General features: G+C 31.5%; 4 protein-coding genes across 7 annotated transcripts; all 4 read right to left on the bottom strand.

Annotated features, from left to right (window-relative positions):
* Window positions 1-1082: 1082 nt before the first annotated feature.
* On the bottom strand, window positions 1083-9150 carry LOC119634860. Its single transcript, XM_038029268.1, has 7 exons — window positions 7485-9150; window positions 5197-5313; window positions 5026-5128; window positions 4106-4918; window positions 2148-4051; window positions 1931-2076; window positions 1083-1866 (listed from the first exon to the last, which is right to left on the bottom strand). Exons 2-7 carry the CDS (start codon window positions 5292-5294, stop codon window positions 1703-1705), a joined length of 3228 nt encoding a protein of 1075 aa, XP_037885196.1. The 5' UTR covers window positions 5295-5313; window positions 7485-9150; the 3' UTR covers window positions 1083-1702.
* An 876-nt stretch (window positions 9151-10026) lies between these two features.
* LOC119634462 (box A-binding factor-like) lies at window positions 10027-13191 on the bottom strand (the record flags this gene model as incomplete). Its single annotated transcript, XM_038028676.1, has 1 exon — window positions 10027-13191. A coding segment is annotated over one exon (636 nt), but the record flags the coding sequence as incomplete, so codon positions are not given.
* LOC119634535 (UPF0565 protein C2orf69 homolog) lies at window positions 13117-23063 on the bottom strand. 4 transcript variants are annotated; one of them, XM_038028763.1, is made up of 8 exons: window positions 22624-23063; window positions 15602-15842; window positions 15375-15502; window positions 15182-15286; window positions 14893-15112; window positions 14381-14821; window positions 13675-13840; window positions 13117-13595 (listed from the first exon to the last, which is right to left on the bottom strand). In XM_038028763.1, exons 2-8 carry the CDS (start codon window positions 15785-15787, stop codon window positions 13192-13194), a joined length of 1650 nt encoding a protein of 549 aa, XP_037884691.1. In that variant the 5' UTR covers window positions 15788-15842; window positions 22624-23063; the 3' UTR covers window positions 13117-13191. The 4 variants fall into 4 exon arrangements, with proteins under 4 accessions (XP_037884691.1, XP_037884689.1, XP_037884690.1 ...); XM_038028761.1 differs by having other exon boundaries at window positions 22628-23062; XM_038028762.1 differs by lacking the exon at window positions 22624-23063 and adding an exon at window positions 17223-17364.
* LOC119634536 (potassium channel subfamily K member 2) lies at window positions 17502-18832 on the bottom strand. Its single transcript, XM_038028764.1, has one exon. The coding sequence runs from the start codon at window positions 18682-18684 to the stop codon at window positions 17542-17544; it is 1143 nt and encodes a 380-aa protein (XP_037884692.1). The 5' UTR covers window positions 18685-18832; the 3' UTR covers window positions 17502-17541.
* Window positions 23064-24140: the final 1077 nt, after the last annotated feature.

The raw sequence follows: 24140 nt of genomic DNA, 5'->3' as shown, positions 1-24140 counted from the left end.
CCAAATTTGTCTGTGTAGGAAGCAATTTCAATGCAATATTTTGTAAGAGATTAATTTATTATAAAATTTAGTATAAAAAGTAAGGAATAATAATGTAAAGTTTAGATTTACTTTTGTTTGCTTCTATTGAATTGTACATTAATTAATTTCACTTTACTTTTTTTTTTTTAAATTTTTCTCTCTCACTTATACTAATTCCTTAATTTTTCGAAAAATATGTAGAAATTAATGAATTTTCATTTTTTTTCTACTCGCAAATTTGAGACGAAAATTATATCATATATATAAAAACAAATATTGAGAAAATATAAATATAAAAAATGAATTACGTTCTAATATCAAAGGTTTATTATCAACAGTTAAGTTTCGGTTGATTTCTTCTTCTTGTTTTCAGTTCAGATTGAAATGAATGACTCGTAATTAAAATCAACATAAAAAAATACAAAAAAAAAAAAAAAAAAAAAAAAAATATTTTTAATTCAATAACGCAAATCCAATTTCTGTAGAAAAAAACGACAGTTGGTTTTGCATATTTGAAATAATTTCGTAAAAGTATTGCATTGACTAAAAAAAAACTTTAAAAATTATTCTAAATTGCAAATTAATCATTTTCCACTTGTTAATGGTGTTTGTTTGCATACTTTTTAAAAATTTTTTGAAATAGGGAAAGCAAATAAAAAACATTTTTATATATATATAGGGATATTAATAATAAGGAAGCTTATCTTTAACAAATAATTCTCATCAATCAACGTGTGTATGTACTGTTTGTTTAATACACATCCCATAATATCACATTTCTATAGATAGTATCAATAAAACAAACGAAGACATAAAGGACTACTCTTTGATACTTGAAAATAGCGCTAAAATCATGGCAAAAATATCCTTTCAATCTTTTCGAATTTCGCGGCCAACCTCAAGTCTTTTCTCTCAACACTTACATATTAAAAAAAAAAAAAAAAAAAAAAAAAAAAAAAAAAATAGAAGAAATCGTTTTGCTAAGTACACCGCGCAATAATACAGAATTTTTTATTTTTATTTTTTTTGTTGTTATGATTTTGTGCACATATATAACTAATCTGGAAATTATTGAGACATCACTTTATTTATCAACTAACCGATTACTGACATAAAATGCCGATAGCTTTCTCTTATTTATAGAATAAGTCAAGTCTGTCTTTTGTCAAGTGAAGTCTTTTGCATGAAAAAGGGATTTAATGATACATCGTCTGATTTTATATTGATTGACGCGACCAAATGTTTCTTGAGTAGCAAAAAAAAAAAAAACACTACATAATTGAAAAAGAAAACTAGAACTTGGTGGAAAATGTCGAGAACATAATCACCTATGCCTTAGCCGTCAAGACAAATCGGTAGTATAGCGATTAAGTCTAGCGATTATGGATTATGGTTAGAAAGTTTCTTTCTTCAATCTTAGTTGTGTAGTTGGACTAAATTTAAAGCTATTTGATTGCACAAATCATCTACATTATTGGCCAGTGCACTTACTGCAAATACAATCTTCTAAATTTACGCAAATTAATGTGGGTATCAATAAGAGGTGAAAGACAAGTAGTAGAAAATCAAATTGAAAATATACTAACAAAATGTCTCGGGGGGAGGAAAAAGTTTAAATTTATAATGAACTTTAAAACCAAAACGTAATTTTAACTCTTTTTTTCATCCGTAAATATATTCGTCAAATTTTACTGCTCTTAGTAGTAACGCTCTCAGATGATTTGTTAGCATTAAGCTTAGCCTTCATTTTCATGAGTAAAACTTCAAATGAATCTTCCTTTTTAGGTAGATTAGTTGTAGCCTTTGGATATACATAGGCTTGATAGGAATTAATGCCAGCATTATCTGCAATTAGATTAAGAAATGAATTAAGTAAATTGCTGAAGAATCACTTCATTATATAACTTACCTAAGTCAGCGTAAGAAGCACGACAAAATGCCCGCCTACCACCGAAACTTACATCGTACATTTTAATTTGCGGATCGCGACTACTATTATCAATTGCATCAAAAGCATCCTGAGCCCGTTCATAGGTAACAAAACCGTATTTCATTCTGAATTAAGAAAAACATTTCATTTTAAAATCCTTTTCTTTTTTTTTTTCGAATCAATATGCACCCCTTACCCAGTATTTTTGTAATGTATGCTAACATGTTTGATGTGGCCATAAGGTAAGAATTTACGTTTTAGAATTTCTTTGGTAGTTTCCTGTTCGATGCGGCCAACGTAGACAATGCGACGCTCTTCCACCGCAGGTTGGGGAACGTTATTACTAAAACAATTGCTTGTATTACTGCTTTTATAGTTTGATCGAACACGATGACGCGAATTCGAACGTGAACGCGAACGTCTTGAATAGGTAGGACTGTGAGAACGTTCGTAGTCGGATGTGTCTGTGCTAGAAGTGTAAGGTGAACGAGAACGTTTGCGTGAACGTTGCTTATAGCTGGTGCGGCGATGTCGACGATAACTTGCAACTTGATCGACTGATTCAGAGTAAGAGGAACTAATCGAGCTACGATGACGACGACTGCTGCGAGACGAATATCCACCCGTGCCAACAGCACCATCGTATATACGCGTTCGCTCCACCGAAGAAGAGTAGCTTTCATCTCGCGATCGACATGAATTCGCCCGTGACAACTCCGAGGACTTGGAACTATTTGAACGTTGCGAAGGAGACGAATCCGCAGAAATAGATGACGAAGCAGATGGGCTATGGTGTTGAGTTTTCCGATAATTACGTTTGCCATGTTTTCGCAGTCGACCACGCGACTTACGTTTGTGACTGCTTCGCAGCAATGACAATGGCGGAAATTCTGGTTGCAAATCGGTTTGTGCACCAACTGTAGAGGTTGACTTTCGTATTCTATCCTTACGTAGATGCATAATTATTTTATCCTCGCCATGATAAGCTGGTTTACCAACATTTTTTAAACCAGAATTTTTACATTCACCTTTACCCAAGATTTCGTTTTCTATAGGAAAACTCTTCTTAACAACAACATCCTGTATACTAGTTATTAGGGAATTCGTCGATATTCGCACATTTTCTGAAGCTTTTACTTTTTGAAAGGTATTCGAAATAGTAGAAAGCAATGCCGTCGATTTTAGTATGGAACGTGAAGCGTTATTGACAGTAATTGTAGTTGACTTGGATAAAGGTGTTATAGATATATCCGTATTACAACCGATTGATTCAATTATAATTTCTTCATATTCAGGATGAGTTTTATTTGACGCATTTGCATTTAATTCGTTGCGTTCTTTTTCATTCAAGTAAGGTGTGTCTTTAACAATTTCACGCAATGGCAACAGTTTTGTTACTTTTGGCACTTTAGCTGATATTGTTGAATCGATAATACGTAACTGTTGAGCTCGTTTTAATTCCTGCATACGTAAAACTTTTTTCTTGGCTTCAGTTATAGGATCAGCAACTGGAGTAGTACATTGATTCCCTTTAAGGCTTTTCACGATAGACGACACTTGTTCGCTGTGACCGCTAGGGATTATTAAGTTGCCACCGACGGTGAACGGAGGACGTTTATCCTCGTCAATTGTCTTTTCTAATTTAATCACCTTGTTATGTGTATCCAGGGTGTTGTCCTTATTCGCTGTATTTTTAGCTGACTGCGGTTCTTCACGTCTCTTTTTATATTCTTCGATATTAAGTTTCCTTTTCACCGACTTTTCTGGCGACTTTTGTTCAGATTTGACAATCTTCACTGCTTGTCTAGGATCCCGGTCAGACAAATTTTTGTCTGGACATTTTTGCTCTGCTATACTGTCGCGTTCGTGTTTTATTAAAGCTAAATTTTTCCCGCCCATACCTATGCCTAGTTTGGATTTTGTATTTTCGCATGTTTTGCTATTAGTTTGGCTATTTATTGGTTTATTTAATTTTTTCGGTAAAACTTTAGTTGATTTTTGTGTTGACTTGCATTTGGATTCATACGATTTTTCTTTCAGTTTTTCCCCATTTTTTTTGTTCAAGCCTTGCATTGAATACTTTTGCGGAATACATTTAATCTAAAAATTTTAATAACACATTAGTTGTATGATATATGAAGGCATTTTTTTTACCTCTTTTGATGGAGGTTCCAATTTCTTGCCATTGTACGATGGACTCCACGAAGGATCGGCTTTAACATTATCCACATATTCATTATCATCTTCGTTTATAAAGTCCGCAGGTAAACGGGGATTCAATAATTCTGGGATGGGTTTCATTTCAGTGTTTTCATCGTTTTCTACTGTCTCAATATCCACAATAATATCCGAATCCGAATCGCATTCATCATCATGTTTCGATGATATTACCTGAACCGTTGATGGTTGCAAATAAATTGCGTTTATCGAGCCAGAATCTTTAATGATTAAGGTGTCCAGCGTTGAATTTACGCCTATATCATCTTTTGTTATAAATTCGGCCAAATCAAAATTATTTGCGTCAATACTTAAACCTAAGCCATCGACATCGGAAACATTCGAATTATTGCTGATAGTACGTGTTTTACCAATGTTTTCTGTTAATTTCGGTGAAAATCTATTAAAATTTTCTAAAAGTAAGTCATCAGCACTCGATTGTAGTATACATTCTTTCGAAATTTGCTGCGTTCCACTTGGACAATTATCAAAATCATTTGCTACCTCATCATCGTAATCGCTAGAATGCGATTCGTAATCACCGATAGAGGAGCTGTCGGTGCGGGTCCTAAATGTCTCATTACTACTACACTGATCGTATGTAGCTAAAGTCTCGTCATCGTGATTTTCATCGATTTCTCGCTCCTTCTTTATATCGGCACACATATCGGTAATAGGATCGTCGATTGTTATTAAATCGACGGCTCCATTTGCTGTTACGCGTTCTTCAGCAAAATCTTGATAATTAAACTGAAAATGGTTTCATTTTCGAGAAGGTATAGAAAAACAATTAATATAAATTGTTTCCTTTTGTCCATTTAAAATTTTACTTCCGAATCCAATTCTCCGAAACCTACCAAGTTTTTATTTAAATTCTGTATATTCTCCTTGTGGAAATCTTCTGTGGGTGCTATTGGTAATATACCATGCAAGGTCTCCGTAAGTTGCAAACCCATTGTGCTAAAAAATAATATTTTTATATGCAATTTGATAACCGATTCCCATTATATTGAATTTTCATTACTTACTCGCTGCCGCTTGACCAAAAATCTGTCTCATTACTATAACTGGCATAATTGCCATCAAATGGATCATCATAAATAACATTTAAAAGTCTTGAGTCCATATCGTAGTATATTGTCAAACTTTAAAATATAATAAAAAAAAAAATATATATTTATTTCATTATGTTTACATTTGTTGTAAATAATTATTAGTTAATATAATGATAAATAATTTAAAAACATTTATCATATTGATGGGAAGAAGTCTTATTACATTTTACCAAATCCATAGGTCGGTCAATTGAAAAGCGATTCGCTTTCGTATTACCATCATCGGAATTTTTCTACATCACAACAATAGAATGCAACCATGTAATTTAAAGTTATCTTATTCTTCGGATCTTGAGAATATCTAAATCCATTCTGTCCATTTCGCCTCTTACTCTCCAAGCTCTTACATTTGATACCCATCATCGTTGGTATTATTAAGAAAAAATTAACCGCGATGCCGACCATATTCATTATAGAATTAACCCATTTCTAGGCAGATAATATATCTTCATTTGAGAAATGAACAAAATAGTTGTAAAATTATGATAAATAGGCATAAAACCTCAAAAAAGTGGAACGAAATAAATGTTTAATCAGTTGCAATTTTGTGTGGGCATGGTCGATTTAATTCCATTTTTGCACGTAATAATTGAAGTGCTTCGTAAAGTAAATGTGAAAAATTTCAACCTTGTGACTTTTAAAATTTCTAAGTAACGAGAAAAAACCCATAAATTTTAGAATTGCGTTCAATTTATGCTCCAATTTATGTTCGACATTACACGGAAATGGGTCCGTGGGTGGATTGCTGCAAAACGTTATGCGTTCTTTCGACATGATATCGTCGTGTTGCCAAAAATATTGGAAAATCTTATAGAAAATTATGGAAACTATTTTTATACCAATTTTAGGTAATAAATGCCTTTTTTTGAAGTGAAAAAATGGTCAACATTGTTACACAAACACCTAATAAGATACTGTCTGCCATTGCTTCAAGCCACCCGAGCAAAGAGCTGCGCACACACAAGCAGTTAATAATGTGCTTTTCATTTTCAAAAGGTATTTTTGCCTGCAGAGGGGATTCCCCTTAAAAGTGAATATAAAATTTTTATTTATTTTCTTTTAATAAATTCCTTTCGAACCTGTTGTGATTATGTTTCAATTAATTAAATTTGCTTACATCGAATGTGATGTGCGTGTAAAGGCAATCATTCACATTGGTACGTTATAATTCTATTAACCTTTCATTTTTGCTGATAGGTGATACTCTAACAAAACGCCGCCACAAATTTGAAAACACAAAAAGAAGTGAATTAGACGCGAAGAGCAAAATTAGTAAAAAACATGTGTTTGACTAGTGAGAGGATTTTAACAGAGTTTTACAAAAGCAAAACATTTGAGGAAAGGAGGGAGGGAGAGAGAGAGAGAGAGAGAGAAAGAGAGACAGCCAGAGAGTTATGTTGCAACGTCAAACCATGTGCTTTTTTTTTTTCTACACAAACCGATGAATGAATTGGGTTAAATGAAAAATACCTACATATATATAATGTATAGTATTAATGTTGAAAATTGTTTGCGAAAGAGAAAGGAAAAATAAAGAACAAGAAAAACTTAAGCCAACAAATGTGTACAATTTTAACAATTTTATGCTTGTGAATAACTTACATACATGCGTACACGTATATAAGAACAATTTCCATTTGTTGAGTGCATGGGTTGGTTGGTTTGTTTCGTTTTTTTTTTTTTTTTTTTTTGGTGAGCAAAATTTTTCATTTGCTCTTATTTTTGGAATTGATAAAATGAAAGGTACACTGACTGACACGTTGCAATTCCGTATTTATTACTACAAGAAATATGGCTTTTTTTTTGGGTAAAATTTTCGTCTTGCTAGCATCATTCAAAAGCAACGCACTATAAATTATTTACAAAATCTATTATATTTCTTTGTACAATATGCAACTAACAGTAAATAAGTGCAACGACCTTCTTACCAAGTAATCAAAGAGATAATTGTCGAATTTTTTTTTTTTTTTTGATTCAAATCATTATCATCTTTGTTAATAAATGACCCCTACGACTTTTATATTTTTGCTTAAAAACTTTGTTTAAAAAAAGAAAAAAAAAAAAATATATATATATATATATATAAATTTCCAAGGAATTTTTCAAAGCACACCCACTACAGCATTCGTCTCAATTAGTCAGTTCGAAAAACTACTAATTAATCGTTTCATTATAAATATATTTCGATTTTAGATATTTACCTTAAAACATTCAATGGTATTCCTTTCAGTTCACTTTAATTATATCGAATCGCTTTTCTCACATAATTTATATATTTTTATTTTTTTGAAATTCTTTCAACTTTTGCTTACCGCACTTTGCAGAAAAACGTGTTCACGACGCTGCCCTTTCTGCTTTTATATCTCTTTTTTTTCAAATTTTTGCTCATACATTCACACTTTTTGCCCCCGGATTGCTTAGTTAATCACAGTCTTTTTTTTTTATTTTCTATTTCTCTATAGAGCTATGTATGCGCATTTATTTATTAACCTCACATATTGCCGACGATTCGATTTAGCGGTATAACGGAATATTTGTTAGATTTGGAAGATTTTTCAATTTTTATTTACTTAAAAAGATCACTTTTATATAAATATATACTTTTATGCTTTTTCTCCACATAAAATTAAAATATTTACATGTTAAATATATTTGTTTTTCGAATAAAAAATTCTCACGTGTAATTCAATGTTTAATGACGCTCTTACTATAAAAGAATGGAATTTATTTGACATTTCATTTTAAATAGCGTTCGCAGCAATCGCAAAAACACATTGTCTTTAGAGTTGCCAAGTTCGTGTTTATGCACTTTTACGAGAATAGAGATTAAGTGAAATGAATTTTCTTGATAGTTGTTTGCGTTGCAGTACTCGTTGCAATAGGAATTTCATAGTTTGTTAAGAAAAAAAATTTATCTATTCAAATAGTTTTGTGATTATTTCAATTCATATATATATATATATATGTACATATATATACATCTTGATTAATAGTTTTGCATTCGTTTAGTTAATGTTTAATGAGTTGGATCATATTAATGCCATCTTTACTCTTATCATGATTTTGTTTACCTATATACTGTTTTTTTCGGTCTGTACTACGCAAATTTTTACATAGAAAAATGGACCCAAATTTTGGAGGAATCTTATGATTCAAAAGTAACATTATTTCAACTTGAGGTTTGAAAGGAGTGAAAACAATAATTCAAATGAAGGTAAAAATTAGTGAGACGAGTGAAGATGAAGTGAATACTGCTAGTACTTAGTTATTTTAGTAATATTAAAATATATTTTTCTAAGAAATCATCTTACAAAAATTTGAAGTTTGTTATAGTCCGAAAAATGCGGTAATAATGATATTCTCACATTTATGTGGAGATTAAATTAAACACAGACAATATTATCATGCGGATAGAAAACGTGTGCGGGTAATAACTTGCTACTTAATTACATTGTTTTCATAAAAAATTAATGAAATTTAGCATTCGTTAATGGATTGATCGATTGTCGTAAAAATGGATGGATATGGCGCAAAAGAATGCAAAAAATTAAAATTTTATATTCTAAGGAAGCAGAAATTATATATTTTTAAATCACTTTATTTAATTTTTACCATGTACTATATTTTAGTTATCTTAATTACATGAAAATTAAAATTAAATAAATTCAAAGAGGAAAAATTTCTTTCCTATTTTTTTTTCTGTTTTTTTTTTTTTGTTTTTTTTAAATTTTGTTACGTTTTCTCATAAAAATAAATATAAATAAATCAATAATTGTTTGAATTACTGTAGAATACGAAATCGAGGTTCTTAGAAATTATATATAAATTTGTTTAAATACACAAAAATTGAAAAAAAATTTTAAATTAATTTTTTCTTTTTGATAATTTTTTTTTTTTTAAATACTGCAAATAAATTTTTATTTCTTGTAATTGTATGTATGATAGATATTAAATGTTTTCGTTTTTTTTTTGTTTTTCTTTTTTTTAATTTATTCCGGATGTAAATAAATGTTCGTGACATGAGTATGAAACGCTTTAATGCAATTTTGAACTGCTAAGTCGAAAAAGGTACTTTTAAAGTTTATTATTTTTTTTTTGCTTTCTTTTTTTGTTATTGTTGTTGTTTTCTTTATTTTTCGTATTATTCTTAATTTTTTGCTTTTTTGTTACATATATTTTTTTAACGTCAAAATTATGAAAAGATTCAGTGTGATGGGATTTTGCGATAGAGAGGATTTAATACACACACACACACACATACACACATATACACCGTACTTGCAAAGAAGTGCAATTTCGGCTTTTTTTTTTTGTTTTTTCTTTTTTCGATTTGAAGAATAGGAGAAGAGAGATGATAGAGAGCAAGCGACAATGTTCTGAAACATTGTTCTCAAACTTTGAATTTCTTTCTTCATAATTTTTATTATTTATTTTTTATTTATTTATTTAATTATTTATTTTTTTTTTTTGCCTTTGTTTACTTAAAATCTATTTAATACTTAAGAACATATTTATGTTTATGAATAGTTTTTTTTTTTTTATGGTTCTTTGTGGCGTACACTTTTTTTCTTACTTTAATATGTGTATTTTTTGTTGTTTGTTTTGCTTTAAAAATTGAAATAAAACATTTGTGCGCCGCGTCGCGAGTTACATAGGAAAGTTATGTAAGTGGATTGCAACATAATAATAATGAAGTACCTTAAAATATTAAAAACTGGTGTTTTTCTAATTTTTGTGTTTTTGTTTTTTTTTTTTGTTTCTTTTTGTTAAAACATTTTTGTTTTTCAAATACGTTTCTTTCTATTGATGCTTTGCAAGTTCTACAACATTTATTTATTTATTTATGCTTTAAGTATAGAAAAATTCTTTAAATACACAATAGGGGGATTGAGCAACGAGAAAAAAGAAAAACGCACTTTCATTCATTACGCGAAAGTTTTTATGAAATATTTCAATGATAATTACAAACTAAAATAAGTTTACAGTCAGAAGGCAGATAGATAAATAGATGAAATGTTTTTAATAAATTATCCCTTCTCCGTTCAATCAATGAAGGGGAAAAAAGATGTAAGTAAATCACATTTAATATAAAAAATCTTTTAACTAATTTATACATAACATAAAGTAAGAAATGTTCGAAATCAATTAAGATCATAAATACTTTCATTCTTAATTCGAAAATAAGTTTAGTTTTTAACGAATGAGAGAGAATAACGATCAAGTGATAAATAAGAAAAGCTTCATATATATGTTGGCGAAAAGAATTTTATATAAATGTTATATAAAAATAAAAATTTGTAAAGGTAAACAACAAATATCTTTGCGAGAAGATCTACACTTTTGCAGTTATACGATCGGTGTTCCCTCATTCCACTTTCCTCTTACATTTTATTGAAGAACCGCCTGACCAACAATTACCGATAAATGTCTTACTGACTGACATCTAATAATGTCTATGTTTCTAAATCGAACATAAGGCAAGGAACAGAATATTGCGATAGTAACCGATATGTCTTAACTTTTAGGAAACTTACTGTAGCGACAATAATGTAATAAATATCACGAATATTTCAATACAAACATGAAATGTCATCAGCATTTCTCTTTGATTGCCTGAACCTATCTACATGCTTCCCAATTTATTTTAGATCCGGGATAATCCCGGTCGTAACAGCTATTGCCCTTAGGCGTTCTAAATACTTTTCGTTAGTTTTGTGGATAAATCTAAGGGAAGTTTCAGCAAAACTTTCAATAATATCGTAAACAACAAACGGTCCAAGATTGAAGTTATTGGCCTCGATGACCATCCCACTCCAAAGCTTACAAAAAAAAAAAAAAATCTACGTTTAGTTTTGAATGGAAGTAAAGGTCACTACTTATTATTAATTTAAGTAGTCCTACGGCATGTAATATAACTACCTATGGTCCACACTTTAATTGAAAAAAAAAAAAAAACCAAAAAAACGTACAAATTTATCTTACAAACTTATTATCTAGAGAAAAACTTACGATTTTTTTAGTTATATTGTTGTTGATCTCGCTCTTTTGTTAACAGAAAATGTTTGAAAAATAATTTATCGAAAATATCCTATGATATTGTTTTAAGAAAACTTGTAAAACATTTGAATGGGAAAAATGGAAATTATCTGAACTATGGTTGTTGGCCGTTTTCAAACACATTTAATGTCTCACGATTCGTATACTGGTCATATCTAATTTTTCCACCATCTAAATAAACCTTTTTCCACATTCATAATTGTCTTTTTGATTTTATTAAGAAATATTTGTTTTTCGTAAAACGTACAGTGGTCTTACTTACTGCTTGAAAAATTCTTATAAAATATATTGTAAATTATTGCCGGGGCAATTGTTCAGGGGCATTTCAAAGATACAAAAGATGTTTGCTTAATGGCTGATTGCATTCAAATTGGGAAGAAAAAATATTGGACATAATTTGAGGCGAAAATTCAATTGCTACGATTTGGCTTGAATTGTGATTAAAGAAATTTTGCATCAAAATAGTGAGAGCAGTGACTCTTAGAGAAGGTTCCTCTTTGCGAGTTCTATTCTCTTAACTATTTCATTGTATTCATCAGATTTCCCTTCCTTAGGCTATAATCCTTTGCGTGTTTACCGAAACTGTAGAAAGTCTTTCAGCGATGAAAATTGCAGTAATATATATATATATATAAATATATTAAGCTTAAAAAGGACATTGTTCTAATAAAGGTAAAATAATTTTTGTTAACAATACCTACGTCTGCTTTGCATTAATTTTCTGAACTTGTTTATAATTGCTATATATCATATATAGCTTGTCAAGGGATATTTCTTACTTTACGTTATGTTTGTATTATAAAGCGATTAATTGATTTTTTAATTAAATTTAATTTATGGAAAAATGATGCCCGATTCGAGAATATTTACGAAATGCTCACATTTTCTGCGAACACTTTCATCGAAAGATATATATGCTTAGGAGATTAATAAATTAATTTTCATAATTTGGTTAAAAAAATTAATTAAATTAGTCTTGCTTTCATAGGAAATCTTATTATGTATTGCACTGGAATAAAAACTAATAAAAAAAAAATGAAAAAAAAAATGAAAAAAAAAAGGAAAACAAAAAAAAAAAAAAAGAAAGAAAGAAGAATGAATGAATACACACCTTGATTTCACACAACAAGCAAGCATACGAACCGTTTGTCAACAGTTTTAAACTTGCAGTAATAAGCATCGAAGCAATACGAGGTTCTATAAAAGACGACAACTTTATCGGCATAGTGTATAATACAATTTCTGTAATTTGCGTCTCGATTTGCATTGATGATGATTATTTGGATTATGATTGCTGTTCATGTTGTGCGTATGCGTTATATTGGTAGCTGTCGTAGCTGTTACGCCTGCGGTTATTGATGTTGCTAATTGTGGTATTAAATATTGATGTTGTTGTTGTTGTTGATGCTGCTGCTGTTGCTGTTGCTGTAATTGTTGGCTATGTATTATTATGTTGTTATTGTAGCGATAGCGTTGCGAGTTCTGGTAGTGAAAAAAATGAGTTTGATGATTATTTACAATCGAGGTGACAGCAGCAGCAGTTGAAAAAGATGCGCTAGGCGCAGATGCAGCAGACGCCGCAACAGCTGCTACAGTTGAAGTGGAAATTAAAGCAGCTGCTGCTGCTGCCAAACTGGTAGGTGTTACTGTGTTTGTCGCTGCCGAAGCAGCAGCAGCAGCAGCTACATATTGCAGCATATGATGTTTTTGTTGTTGCTTTTGATGGCGAGATGGCTTTTGCTTTTGACCCGCCTTACCGTGATGATGATGATGATGATGAAAATTATGATGATGATGATGGTGATGATGATGATTGGAACGTTTCCTATGATGATGATGATGGTGATGATGTCACTTTTCTTCGCGTACTATTGCTGTCTGTTGATGTTTTTCGTTATTCTGTGCATTCTGCGCTGGCGAAGAGGAGCTTTGACTTGTTTGGTGTTGCTGCTGTTGCTGCTGTTGCTGTTGCTGCTGCTGCTGCTGCGTTTGCTGTGATTGCTGTCCTGTTGATTGCGGTTGCTGCTGCTGTTGTTGTTGCTGTTGATTTTGATTATGTATATGCTGACAGAAGGCCTGCAAGACCTCAAAATGTGTCATTAAATTGGCCGTTTGACTGTCATAATGTAAATGACGCGTTATATTAGCACCTAAACGTCTTAAAAGATCAGTAAAAATCTTTTCTTCTTTACGTATCCAAGGACGACGATCATCTTGCACTTGATACGGTGTTAAATGAACATGAATATTCATACCTCGAAAAACAAAAAAAAAAAAACAAAGAAATTCAAATCTCAATAATTAAATTAAAAACAAAAAATATTGTTTACCGACCTATTCTAGTTAAAGTCTCCAACAGACTTCTCGATGTTATCCATGTGTTTTTCTGGCCGCCATGACCGCCATCCAGCCAGTACATGTCTTTTATACGTGACAATAAACGTATCATTGTACTGTCATCGGGTGTCAAAGTTTTCAAGTAATGAAACTCATAAATAAACTGCAATGAAAATTATTATTATCGTTACACTTTATAAGTTGCTGTAAAACATCAAAAATAAAATAAAATTCGTATGAAAACCGAATCTTTTTATAACCACCACGAGGTGTTTCATCAAACACCTTGCACAATTATAATTTGGTTGGTTGCGGTATAATGTTGAGAAAGCTTTCTTTAGGGAACTTCCCACGTGACATAAGTAAATTACGAGTAATCCTTGATGGATAGACGGACTAATGTAATGCATTAGGAACACAACATTAATGAAAATAATATTAAGGAGCTTGGTTTTCTTCAGTTGATTTACAGAATTTAACGCAACGACTAGGAAACGGAAGAATTTATTATTAAATACAGTGTTCTTTCTATACATGCATGCATTCGGACGCGGACATATCAACAATAATAAACTTCGATCATTCAAACCTTTAAATGGTTTACTATATATATTTGATGCGGTGGATATAAAATGGAAAATGGAAAAATTTTGTGAAACTTGTAACGATTTTTACACCGTTTATTTTTGTTTTGCAGACTCACTTGATTGAGAACGACACAACCCTTGCTGAAACCAATCAATATTAATTTGGATTTGTCCAAGTTTAGATTTTCACGCCACCACAAAGGATTATTGTTCGTTTGATTGCATTGCTGGTGATGATTATTCGCTATGGCAGATGATGATGATGATGACGATGATGATGATGATGATTGTTGTTGCACTTGCTGAGACTGTGCTGTTAAAGGCTCATTGTTAGTACTATTAAAATGTTGTATATTATCATTGTTTGGCTGAGTAACATTTTGTTGTTGACCTGCATTGGTTGCAGCAGCGGTGGTGGCTGTTGCTTGCGCAGCAACTAAAGCATCAGCATCAGTCGACGATTGAACGGATTCACTATTCGAACCTCTATTGCCACCTGTTGAAGCCGGTGAAAAGACAACAGCGCCATCAGCGTCAACTGTTACATTTTCCTGAACCTGAAAAAGACGTGTAAAGCGTGATTATATTATAATGATTAAAAAAAAAAAAATAAAAAAAAGGTAATTACTTGTAATATATCTATATCCATTTCTTGATTACTATCACAAGTATTCGTAGAAGACGTGGAGGAAGTATCTGTACTAGCGTTTGTTAGAGTTGACGAAACCAGGGCAGCAGCAGCCGCGGCCGCAGCCACAGCGGCAGCGGCGGCAGCCGCTTGAGCGGCTTGATGCAATATCTCATTCTCGGGTATCGATATTAACCGTTGCGATAAATTTTGCAGTAATCTAACAATGAAAAACAAATTTTGAAATTTTGAAAAGATTTTTCTTTCACAAAATCATATTTCTCAATACTTTTCCAAATGCTGCAATGCATGATTCATAGGCGTGTGATCTGGCACACCCGCGTTATTGCCGCGTACAAAATTATCAAAACAACTAAACGTCTTGAATTCCATTCTGCAATGATATGTATGTAAATATAAACAGAATTGAAATTTATTGTAAAGAAATTCATATATATATATATATATATATGTATACTAACCTTACTGGACGAACAACTATAATATGAGACCTTGGAAATGCTTCACGCAAGAGTATGGCTGAATTCTCTAAATTATATTTCATGTAACCGCGACTATCGCGATTTGTTTCCATGCTTTCCGGAAAATCCTAGAATTTATTATAAATTAAAAAAAAAAAATGTGACGACAACACAAATCATCAAATAATCAAATAATAAAAAAAAAAAAAAACAATAAATAATTTTACCTGAACATCACCGCCGAAATAAACAACAGCTGTTGAATCTTCAACATTTTGCGTTGGTTGTCTGATGATTGGTGGGCAATAGACAATATCATTGGCTCGATTTTGAAAGCCAGCTACAGAAAATATTCGAAACGGACCAGCCGATGTGCTTGGTGTGCATAAACGATCAGAACTGCCACCAAGCATTACCTCAAAGTTCGTGAATCGTTCGCGCAGTTGAAAAAATATTTCCAATTTTACCCTGAAACAAGAATTTCGAAATTCAACCTTGACGTTCAAGCATACATATCTACCGATTTGATTCTAAAATCTTCAAATCAAATTTTTCAAGTTTGTTGTTTTGAAATTTATATTAATATCTTAGACCAACTTTTCATATTTTTTTATAAATCTTGAAATTATTAGGAGTCTGCATTAACATTGAAAATCTTTCAAGAGAGAGAGAGAGCGTAACTATTTTTACAGGGTGTAGGTTGGTACTGTTTCTTCTTCTTCTCAATATCTATATTATATTGTTCGACCTTCTTCTCGTATAAATGCTTCGGTTTGGTAAGAAAGTTTTTATGGAGTAGTTTTTTTTTTTGGAAACGGATCGCCACCCAGTTTCAGTAACATTTTCGACAGTGTACCACATTTGCATCAAAATGTTTAAAAAGGTAGCATATGACGTGTACAAGGGCGGATATTAGACGGTAGTACGGACGGACATGCTTAAAACAATTTGTAAGCCTTTTCTTCTGAATCAATCTATTTGTTAAGAATTGTTCACCCGAAGTCTTTTTGTGTTTTTTACATACGTTTGCACAAATTTAATATGACCTGTACTGCTGTAGTGCTGGTAGGAAATAAGTAGACTTTTGGCTTATTAAATGAATTTCATTTATGAAGCGTCCAAGTCCCGCTTTTATTATTTTGTAATGAAAATCAGTCCAAAATTGGAAGCTGGGAAATTAATTCGCCTTAGCACGCTTGGACTAGTACGCTTTGGTATCCCTTCTTATATATAAGGGATAAGATATAATTTTCGATGTTTTATGGCGAAGATACGTAAAGAGCAATCTTTGGCGAAGTGGTGTCGGATGTTTAACAATCAGTCCGCCTTCTCTGACCATAACATTTGGACTTGTGCATATCAGCGAAATATGGGGACGGAACTGAGCTACACGTAATAATTTGATCAAGTCTGTATATATTTTTTTTTGTATGAATCCACATTGGAGACCAACGAAAAAAGGAGAAAATAGCCCTCTTTATTTCTCTCTCTTTCTCTCTCTCTCTCTCCCGATTCTACTTTCCAATTATATTTTTTTTTTTTGCGTCCTAATTAAATAGAAATCTGAGTCTTATACGATTGCACTTTTCATCGCATAATCGTCTACATTTTGATAGCCAAAGACTAAATAAATACTACATACACGCACCTTATTCGACTTATATTCACTGATGGTAGCTTCATTTTGCAATATACAAGAACAACAACAACAACAACAACAATAGCAGCAGCAATAATCGTTCTATAGAGTATTTACAAGTGCTCTTATCACTACTCCTGTATTGTAAATATATTTTCTACACACACATACATACACACACGCACACTGCATACACACAAAATACGCACTTATGAACACATATTTATGTTTGTTCCGATCAATGATAGCAATAAATATTATAGCGATTTAATTATTTTTCTTTATATCGATGAGTACACTAATCAACGGCTGATTGAATATTTATATATATATTAATAACGGAAATTTTAATTATATGCAACGTAATGGATAAAAATGCACAGAAACTTTTTATTTTTTTAATTTATTTTTTACACTTATTTGGATTTTATAGAAAATTATTATTATTATTTTTTTTTTTTTTGTTTATTTCTTTTGTTTATAATTAAATGGAAAAAAAAAAAAAAAAAACTTCTCTAACACTTGTTATTAATAGTAATCATCTTCACGGGAATTCCGTTGACCACAACAACCTACGAATCGTGTACGAGTATCTTCTAAACATAGTTTAGTGTCTTCTTTCATTTCTTTAAGTTTAACACGCACCTCTTCACGCATTAGATTATAACACATGGCTACTAAGCCCATACCAATCAGCATATAAATAAAATTAATCGCCAATTTCGAATTCTGATCGGTAATCAATTGCAATTCGGAAACTTCGTTTAGATCGGCTGTGGAATCTTCTTTCATTTTTTGCGTTGCAGCGTTAATATCGGATGGCGTAACTAACGAAGCGCCCGGTACAAAATCACCGAAACCAATTTTACACAACGAAGTCATGCAAAAATAAAACGAATTTAAAAACGACCATTTCTCCCAATTGGCAAACATTATCGTACCGGTTAATATGTAAAATATAATAACCCATAAGCAAGCCGTCGATGGCACAATGATTTTCTTGCGCTGCATGCCACTTTCTAACGCATCCAAACGATTATCGATTGAACGATCTTGTGTGCATTCGTGCAAACTGCGATAAAGGAATTTGAAGGAACGCGCCAACACTTTGCCCATATTCAGAAAATACAATATATACAATGGTATACCAAATGTTGCGTAAATAACTGTGAAACCTTTACCCCATGGCGTACGTGGTACCATATTGCCATAACCTATCATTGTAATGACCGATAGACAAAACATTAGGGCAGCGGGAAAAGACCAAATTTGTTGCGGTGTTCTACCACCATAGCCTCGTTTAATAAGGGCAACAAGTTGCAATTGATATTGCCGCAATACCATATCTGTATCATTAACCCATTGCGGTTTATCGAATGTATTGAATTTTTCGGTAATAATCCATAATTCTTGTGAACAACTGTGCCGTAGCTCTATCATTTCCGCGGCGGTTTTATCCTTATATTGGCATTCGATATATTGGAATGATAGGGCACCGCAAATGGCATAAAATACGATTAACGCGCCGACACCGACTTGAGTGCACATAAATGTTACAAAATTGCGACAACAACGTTTAAAACGTTTACGTGGTTGATTACTAGGCGTCGAGGATGAATTTGGCGAGCCGGCACGACTATTGCGCTGAGAATTTTTCTGTGATTTTACCATTATTATCTTTTCACAGCATGGATAACAATTATCACGTATTATATAAGGTTGACCACCAGCAGACACTTTGTCTGAATAAAAATTTCGAAATTTCTTTTTCAAATATATTTTTTGTTTTATATGCAAATATGTATATAAATTTAATTAAAATCACGTATTTTTTTTTTGTTTTTATTTTTATTTTTATTTTTTTTTTTATTAATTTAAATGTTAACCTATTTATATTAAGGAATTTTAAGTAGAAATCCGATTTTTATTTCTCTACATGTGCGCGATAATTCTAAAAATAAGTTTTTTGTTTTTCAATATAGCGCGCGCTTTACAACGCTAGCATCTTATGTGCTTTACGAAGCCCAATGTACTGGCGGCCGCTATAAAACTATATAACTATGCTCTCAATATCTTTTGCTATTCCTAAAAACGATGCCGATCTTTGAGCTCTAAAGAAGCTATATAAAAAAAAAAAAAAAAAAAAAAAAAAACAACTAAAATGAATTTTCCAAATATACATTTATTCATTCATTCATTTATTCATTCAAATAATAATCTATTGAAAATTATTTACTTGATTGGAAAGAAACAACAAGAGACAACGCAGAGATATAATTATTTTTGTTTACATTTTCCGCTTGATTTGCACGCTCTAAGAGAGATAAAATGGATCTAAACCGCCGCACATCTCTTTCACGATATAATCGAATTATTTATTCGTTTGTTGTTGTTTACGTTTCTATCAAGACAATGAAAATGCATTAAACAAGTTTGATTTATCTTCAAGTTTCTTTAGCGCTACAGCGAAAGAAACGCAAAAATTATTTTTTTTATATTTTTAATAAATATTTTCCGAGAGGCAGTAGTTCTCAAATCGCGCTATTGGGAGCGCGATAAGCTTATAGAGCGAGTCAGTCTCTTGCAATAGCGTTCTCGATTTTTCTTCTGGAATTTTCTTTTCACCTATGTTCACATTTAGCGAAAAGTTACCTAAAGGTTTTTTGTAAAAATCTTGGATGATGATCCTACACTTTATTACCGTTCTTGTTATGCTTATTCTATTATCTAAAATTTACTCTCTAGATATACTTTATATTAACTATGTTACACTTCGGTCAAAGAGTGTGTGCTAATGTGTACGTTGCCTTTTAGTAACAGCTTACTCATGTGATCATATTTATTTCGCCTCAGGGATCATTATAAACAACAATTCGTTAACAAATCTGATTATGTGTCCTCTCTATAGCACTTTAAAGCAAGAAACTTAATTCTTACATGATCGAAAGTCAACCTAACCTCGTTTTATCAGAATTATTATCCGAATCGATTTAAATCTGTCTGTCTTACGTTTGCAATTAACTTACTCTAATTTTTTAGATATTTTTTTAACGAAATTTGCTGCACTAACGTGTTCTGACTCACGGTAGAAGTCTACTGAAAATTGATTGGATCGACTCATCTTTGCGATCATTCTCCTTACGAACTAGTTATATAAGAAACAACTGCAAAAACTTTAAAACAAACACTAAGCAACAAACGCTAAGTGTTTCGGCATTTTAAAATGATGTTAAAACAAGCAAGATTATATAGCCGGCCGACGACTACATTACTTCGCCTAACAGAATTATTTGCTCGTTTTGATGATAATATAGCATTGTTTACACATGAAAAGTACACAATGTTTTCATGCAAAGCCATAATTGTCATGAAAGTCCGCATATTTCAAGGATAGACTTTTTCTGCATATAAGAGTTCGCCTTTCGTAATAACGCCTATATAGACCTATGTGATCCGTATTGTATACCGTTAATTCTTTTTGCTGAAACGCTCCTATGAATTATTAAGATGTTACCAGATATTTTTTGTGAAGTGGAAGAAGAAGTAGATCCGCATGGTTCAAATGGGGTTCGTGTAATTTTTTCATTTAATTGTTATCATGAGCAAATTTTCATTACAAAAAAAAAAAATAAATAGCAATTAGGCTTTTTTGGCATATAAGGCATATACGTTTCGTGAGAATCCTTTATATAGACCTACGAGGTCGAAATCCTATGAGGTAGATTTCTTTGCCAATTTACTCGTATGAGTTACTTTTCACTATGAAATTTTGGATATTTGACCTTTTTATCATTTAAAGCTTTAGTTTCGGCAGAAGTGGTTATATAAGAGGGTGTTCGGAAAATTGCCCCAGACGGTGCGAACATTTCACATCAATTTATAATGCCTAAATACTATTACTTAGCCATTTTTGCCGAGAAATTATGAACTTTGCATTTTTTTTTCCATATAACGACTTTTCAGAATAGGGCGTTCTATGGGAAGTGGCCGAAAAAGTGGATACAAACCATTTTCAATAGCGTTCACCCTTGGACCAAAGTACATCAGTGTACCAAATTTCATCAAAATATTGCAGCTGCAACTTGAATACGGAAAGACGGACAGACAAGCTTATATCGATTTAGAAAATGATCCTGATGGATGGGCTTACCCTAAGTCTTTGTGGATCCTACTAACTAATAAAACCACTAACTTAATGAAACCTGTATCACAAATGGTGTATCGTATAAATATAGATCAGATGGGACAGTTCTTTTGAACATACGAGAAGTAATTATTTATATATGAAAAAATATGCAATTTTTTAATAGTTGGTTGGTCCATGACAGTGTTTAATTTCCATCATTTAATTCTTCCAAATAAAACGAAATTGTTTTTACTTTATATTTAGCTCCTGATCACTTTTACTTAAAAATCCATTTAAAATTTCAATTTTTCAAACCTATCACCTGAAGTTAATGCCTAGCAATTGGAAAATATGTAATGAATTGCGAATGCATCAGTTGTGATCAAAAGAAGTTTTCTGGACTCGACCTTTAAATAAACATAATTTTTTAGTGAAGTTTTAATTTAATATTTTTTACAAATTATATGGAAAAAGGTTTCCCTACTATTGTTATCCTGTTGCATGGCCATCAACGACGGCTAGTTTAAACATTATATATTTCAGTCTTTGTCACCGCAACTAACTTCAAGTAAGAGAATTAAATGTGCTAAGATTCCTACTATGATCAAAAGTGTATGTCATGTATGTAATGAGCATCTATGCATTTCGCAGTCTTAACTGTAAGCAGAAGGACATATCTAATGCATTGAATCCTTTGGTGATATGTTTTAGAAGATAAACGAAAGATACTCACTTTGGGGCAAATTTTTTAATGTCTATCACAATCTAGTACATCTATAGGAACGTATATGTAAGGAAGATTCAGTCGTTTACAATTTGTTAGTACATAAACAAGGCAGGTAAATAAGTTAATTTCACATCTTTATCCAACTCATGGTTCTTTCTTCATTATAGGTAGACCCACAGGTCTGTCGATTCGTGTAACTATTCTGAGTGGAGAGTAATAATAAAAAATAAAGAAATAAAAAAAGAGACCTTCACACTCCTAGGATATTATGTTAGTTTTAAACTTCTAATTGGAATTTAACCATGCACACACACACACACCCAATTATGTACAATTCCGTTTGATCAAAAGTGTTTATATTCTATTCAAACTGCGCTGTTATAAGCATTTTACCAACGCAATATCACATACGGTGGATACAAAAAATATCGTATAAAGCAAATTCTAGTGGCATTCAATTTTGTATTTGCACATGTGCATGCTTGTGTATGCAATTGAATATAAAAAAAGAAATTGAACTTATAGTGTTATATGTTCCCGCGCTTTCTAAATAATATAAATATACATTTTAATGTGTTACATTTATTACATACGTATGTATTTAATTTTAGATACTCTTAACGCGTTTGATGATTAAAACTATACATGTATATGTATATGAATGTGGGTGAAAATTGTGTGTAGTTAAAGTTTGGGGTGGTAATGAATGTGTAGGTATATATGCGTATGTATATATTTTAGGGAATACGATACATACTTACAATTTATTAATGACGATAAGGAAGAAAAAGAAAATATGTAAAAAAGTGGATTTACGCGCTAAAAAGCTTTCCTTTCGTACGAAATCCACAATGGAAATTGGAAAAATTGGATTTTCTCACGTCCGCTAGCGATTTATTTTGTATTCTTCTCTTTCCTTTTTATAATTCGCTTTATATTGATGCGCTGAAAAAATGGCACAAAATGCACTAGCGCTCCGACCCTTTTCACTGTGGCTAACACCACTTTGATTTTCCTTTCTTTTTTTTTTTTCTCTTTTTTATCTTATTTTTTTTACTTTTTTTTTTTTCTATGCTATACACTACATCGAGTGTAATTGCTCGTTACGCTCACTTTTGTATATTTACAAACAGCATTTCATCGATGCTTTTACATAGTTTTTCTCTATTTTCAATGTTTTCGAAGTGTGTGCAAAAGTTTTTTTTTTTTATTTTTCTTTTTTACTAACTCTATATATAAATCATTTATTAATACTTTTTGTTCTCAACTATACTTCTGCCCAATTAGTTTATTTCGCTTGTTTCTCTTTGTTTGCGTTTTCTTGTGAAATTGTCAAAGTGTAGAGTTGCCAATATCAAAAATTTAATGCAAATCTAAAGATATATGATTACCTCAGTTAACGAAATTCGTTTCGGGTACAATAAATAAATATCACAAGGTGTTTAAGGATAAATTACTATACGATATGATAGATACTAATACATACAATCATTCATGCTTTCGTATAAACATAAGTAAAAGATATAAAGTTATCGATAAAGACGTTAGGTTGAAATGTAAACGGAAATGAATTTGATTTGAACGATTATTTGATTACACCATGTTGTTGGTGAAATAATATATACAGAGTCAATATTTTTATTAAATGGTTAAATCGCTACTCACGTTCTACGTGAGTAGCATTAAGTTACAGGCAGCGCATTCTCCAAAAAGTACATTAGATTGAGCTTTTCAAGTTTTTATTTCCTTTTTTTATTTTTGATTAACTAAATGGTTTGGTCGATTCATTTCTGGTATTCTATAAATGATTTTAAGATTAATTCAGTTTTTATTTGGGTCAATTATGTGGGTGGACGATACGTTTTAAAGGAAAATTGATGGAATGGTTCCGTTGAGTAAGAGTTTCCTGCAAATAAGAACAAGCATAATTTGAAATTCTCTGTTATGGATTTCCTTATTGCAGAGATGAGAATAGCAAGAAAGAATATTATATTCATAAGAGTTCGATCATTTTCTCATTGACAATTGTTAAATTACTTTCTGTCTTTTATAGGATGCCTTATATAGCATTTTCAAATGAAGGCATCATGATACAATTAGTGAAATTGAGCGAAGTTGATGCAAATTTACCGGAATTTTTGAATCATAAGCTCATTTAATCAAGTTCGAATCGTTGCTCCAATTGATTTCACAATTGTACACACACACACACACAACCTGATCATCTTATGAATATCAATCTTTTTTTCAATTATAGAATTTTTTAGATGAGCT

Source organism: Glossina fuscipes, unplaced genomic scaffold, assembly GCF_014805625.2.
Source record: "Glossina fuscipes isolate IAEA_lab_2018 unplaced genomic scaffold, Yale_Gfus_2 3, whole genome shotgun sequence".
NCBI classification, from domain to species: domain Eukaryota; kingdom Metazoa; phylum Arthropoda; class Insecta; order Diptera; family Glossinidae; genus Glossina; species Glossina fuscipes.
The sequence above is the reverse complement of the archived record's forward strand: the minus strand, read 5'-3'. Positions and strand labels throughout refer to the sequence as shown.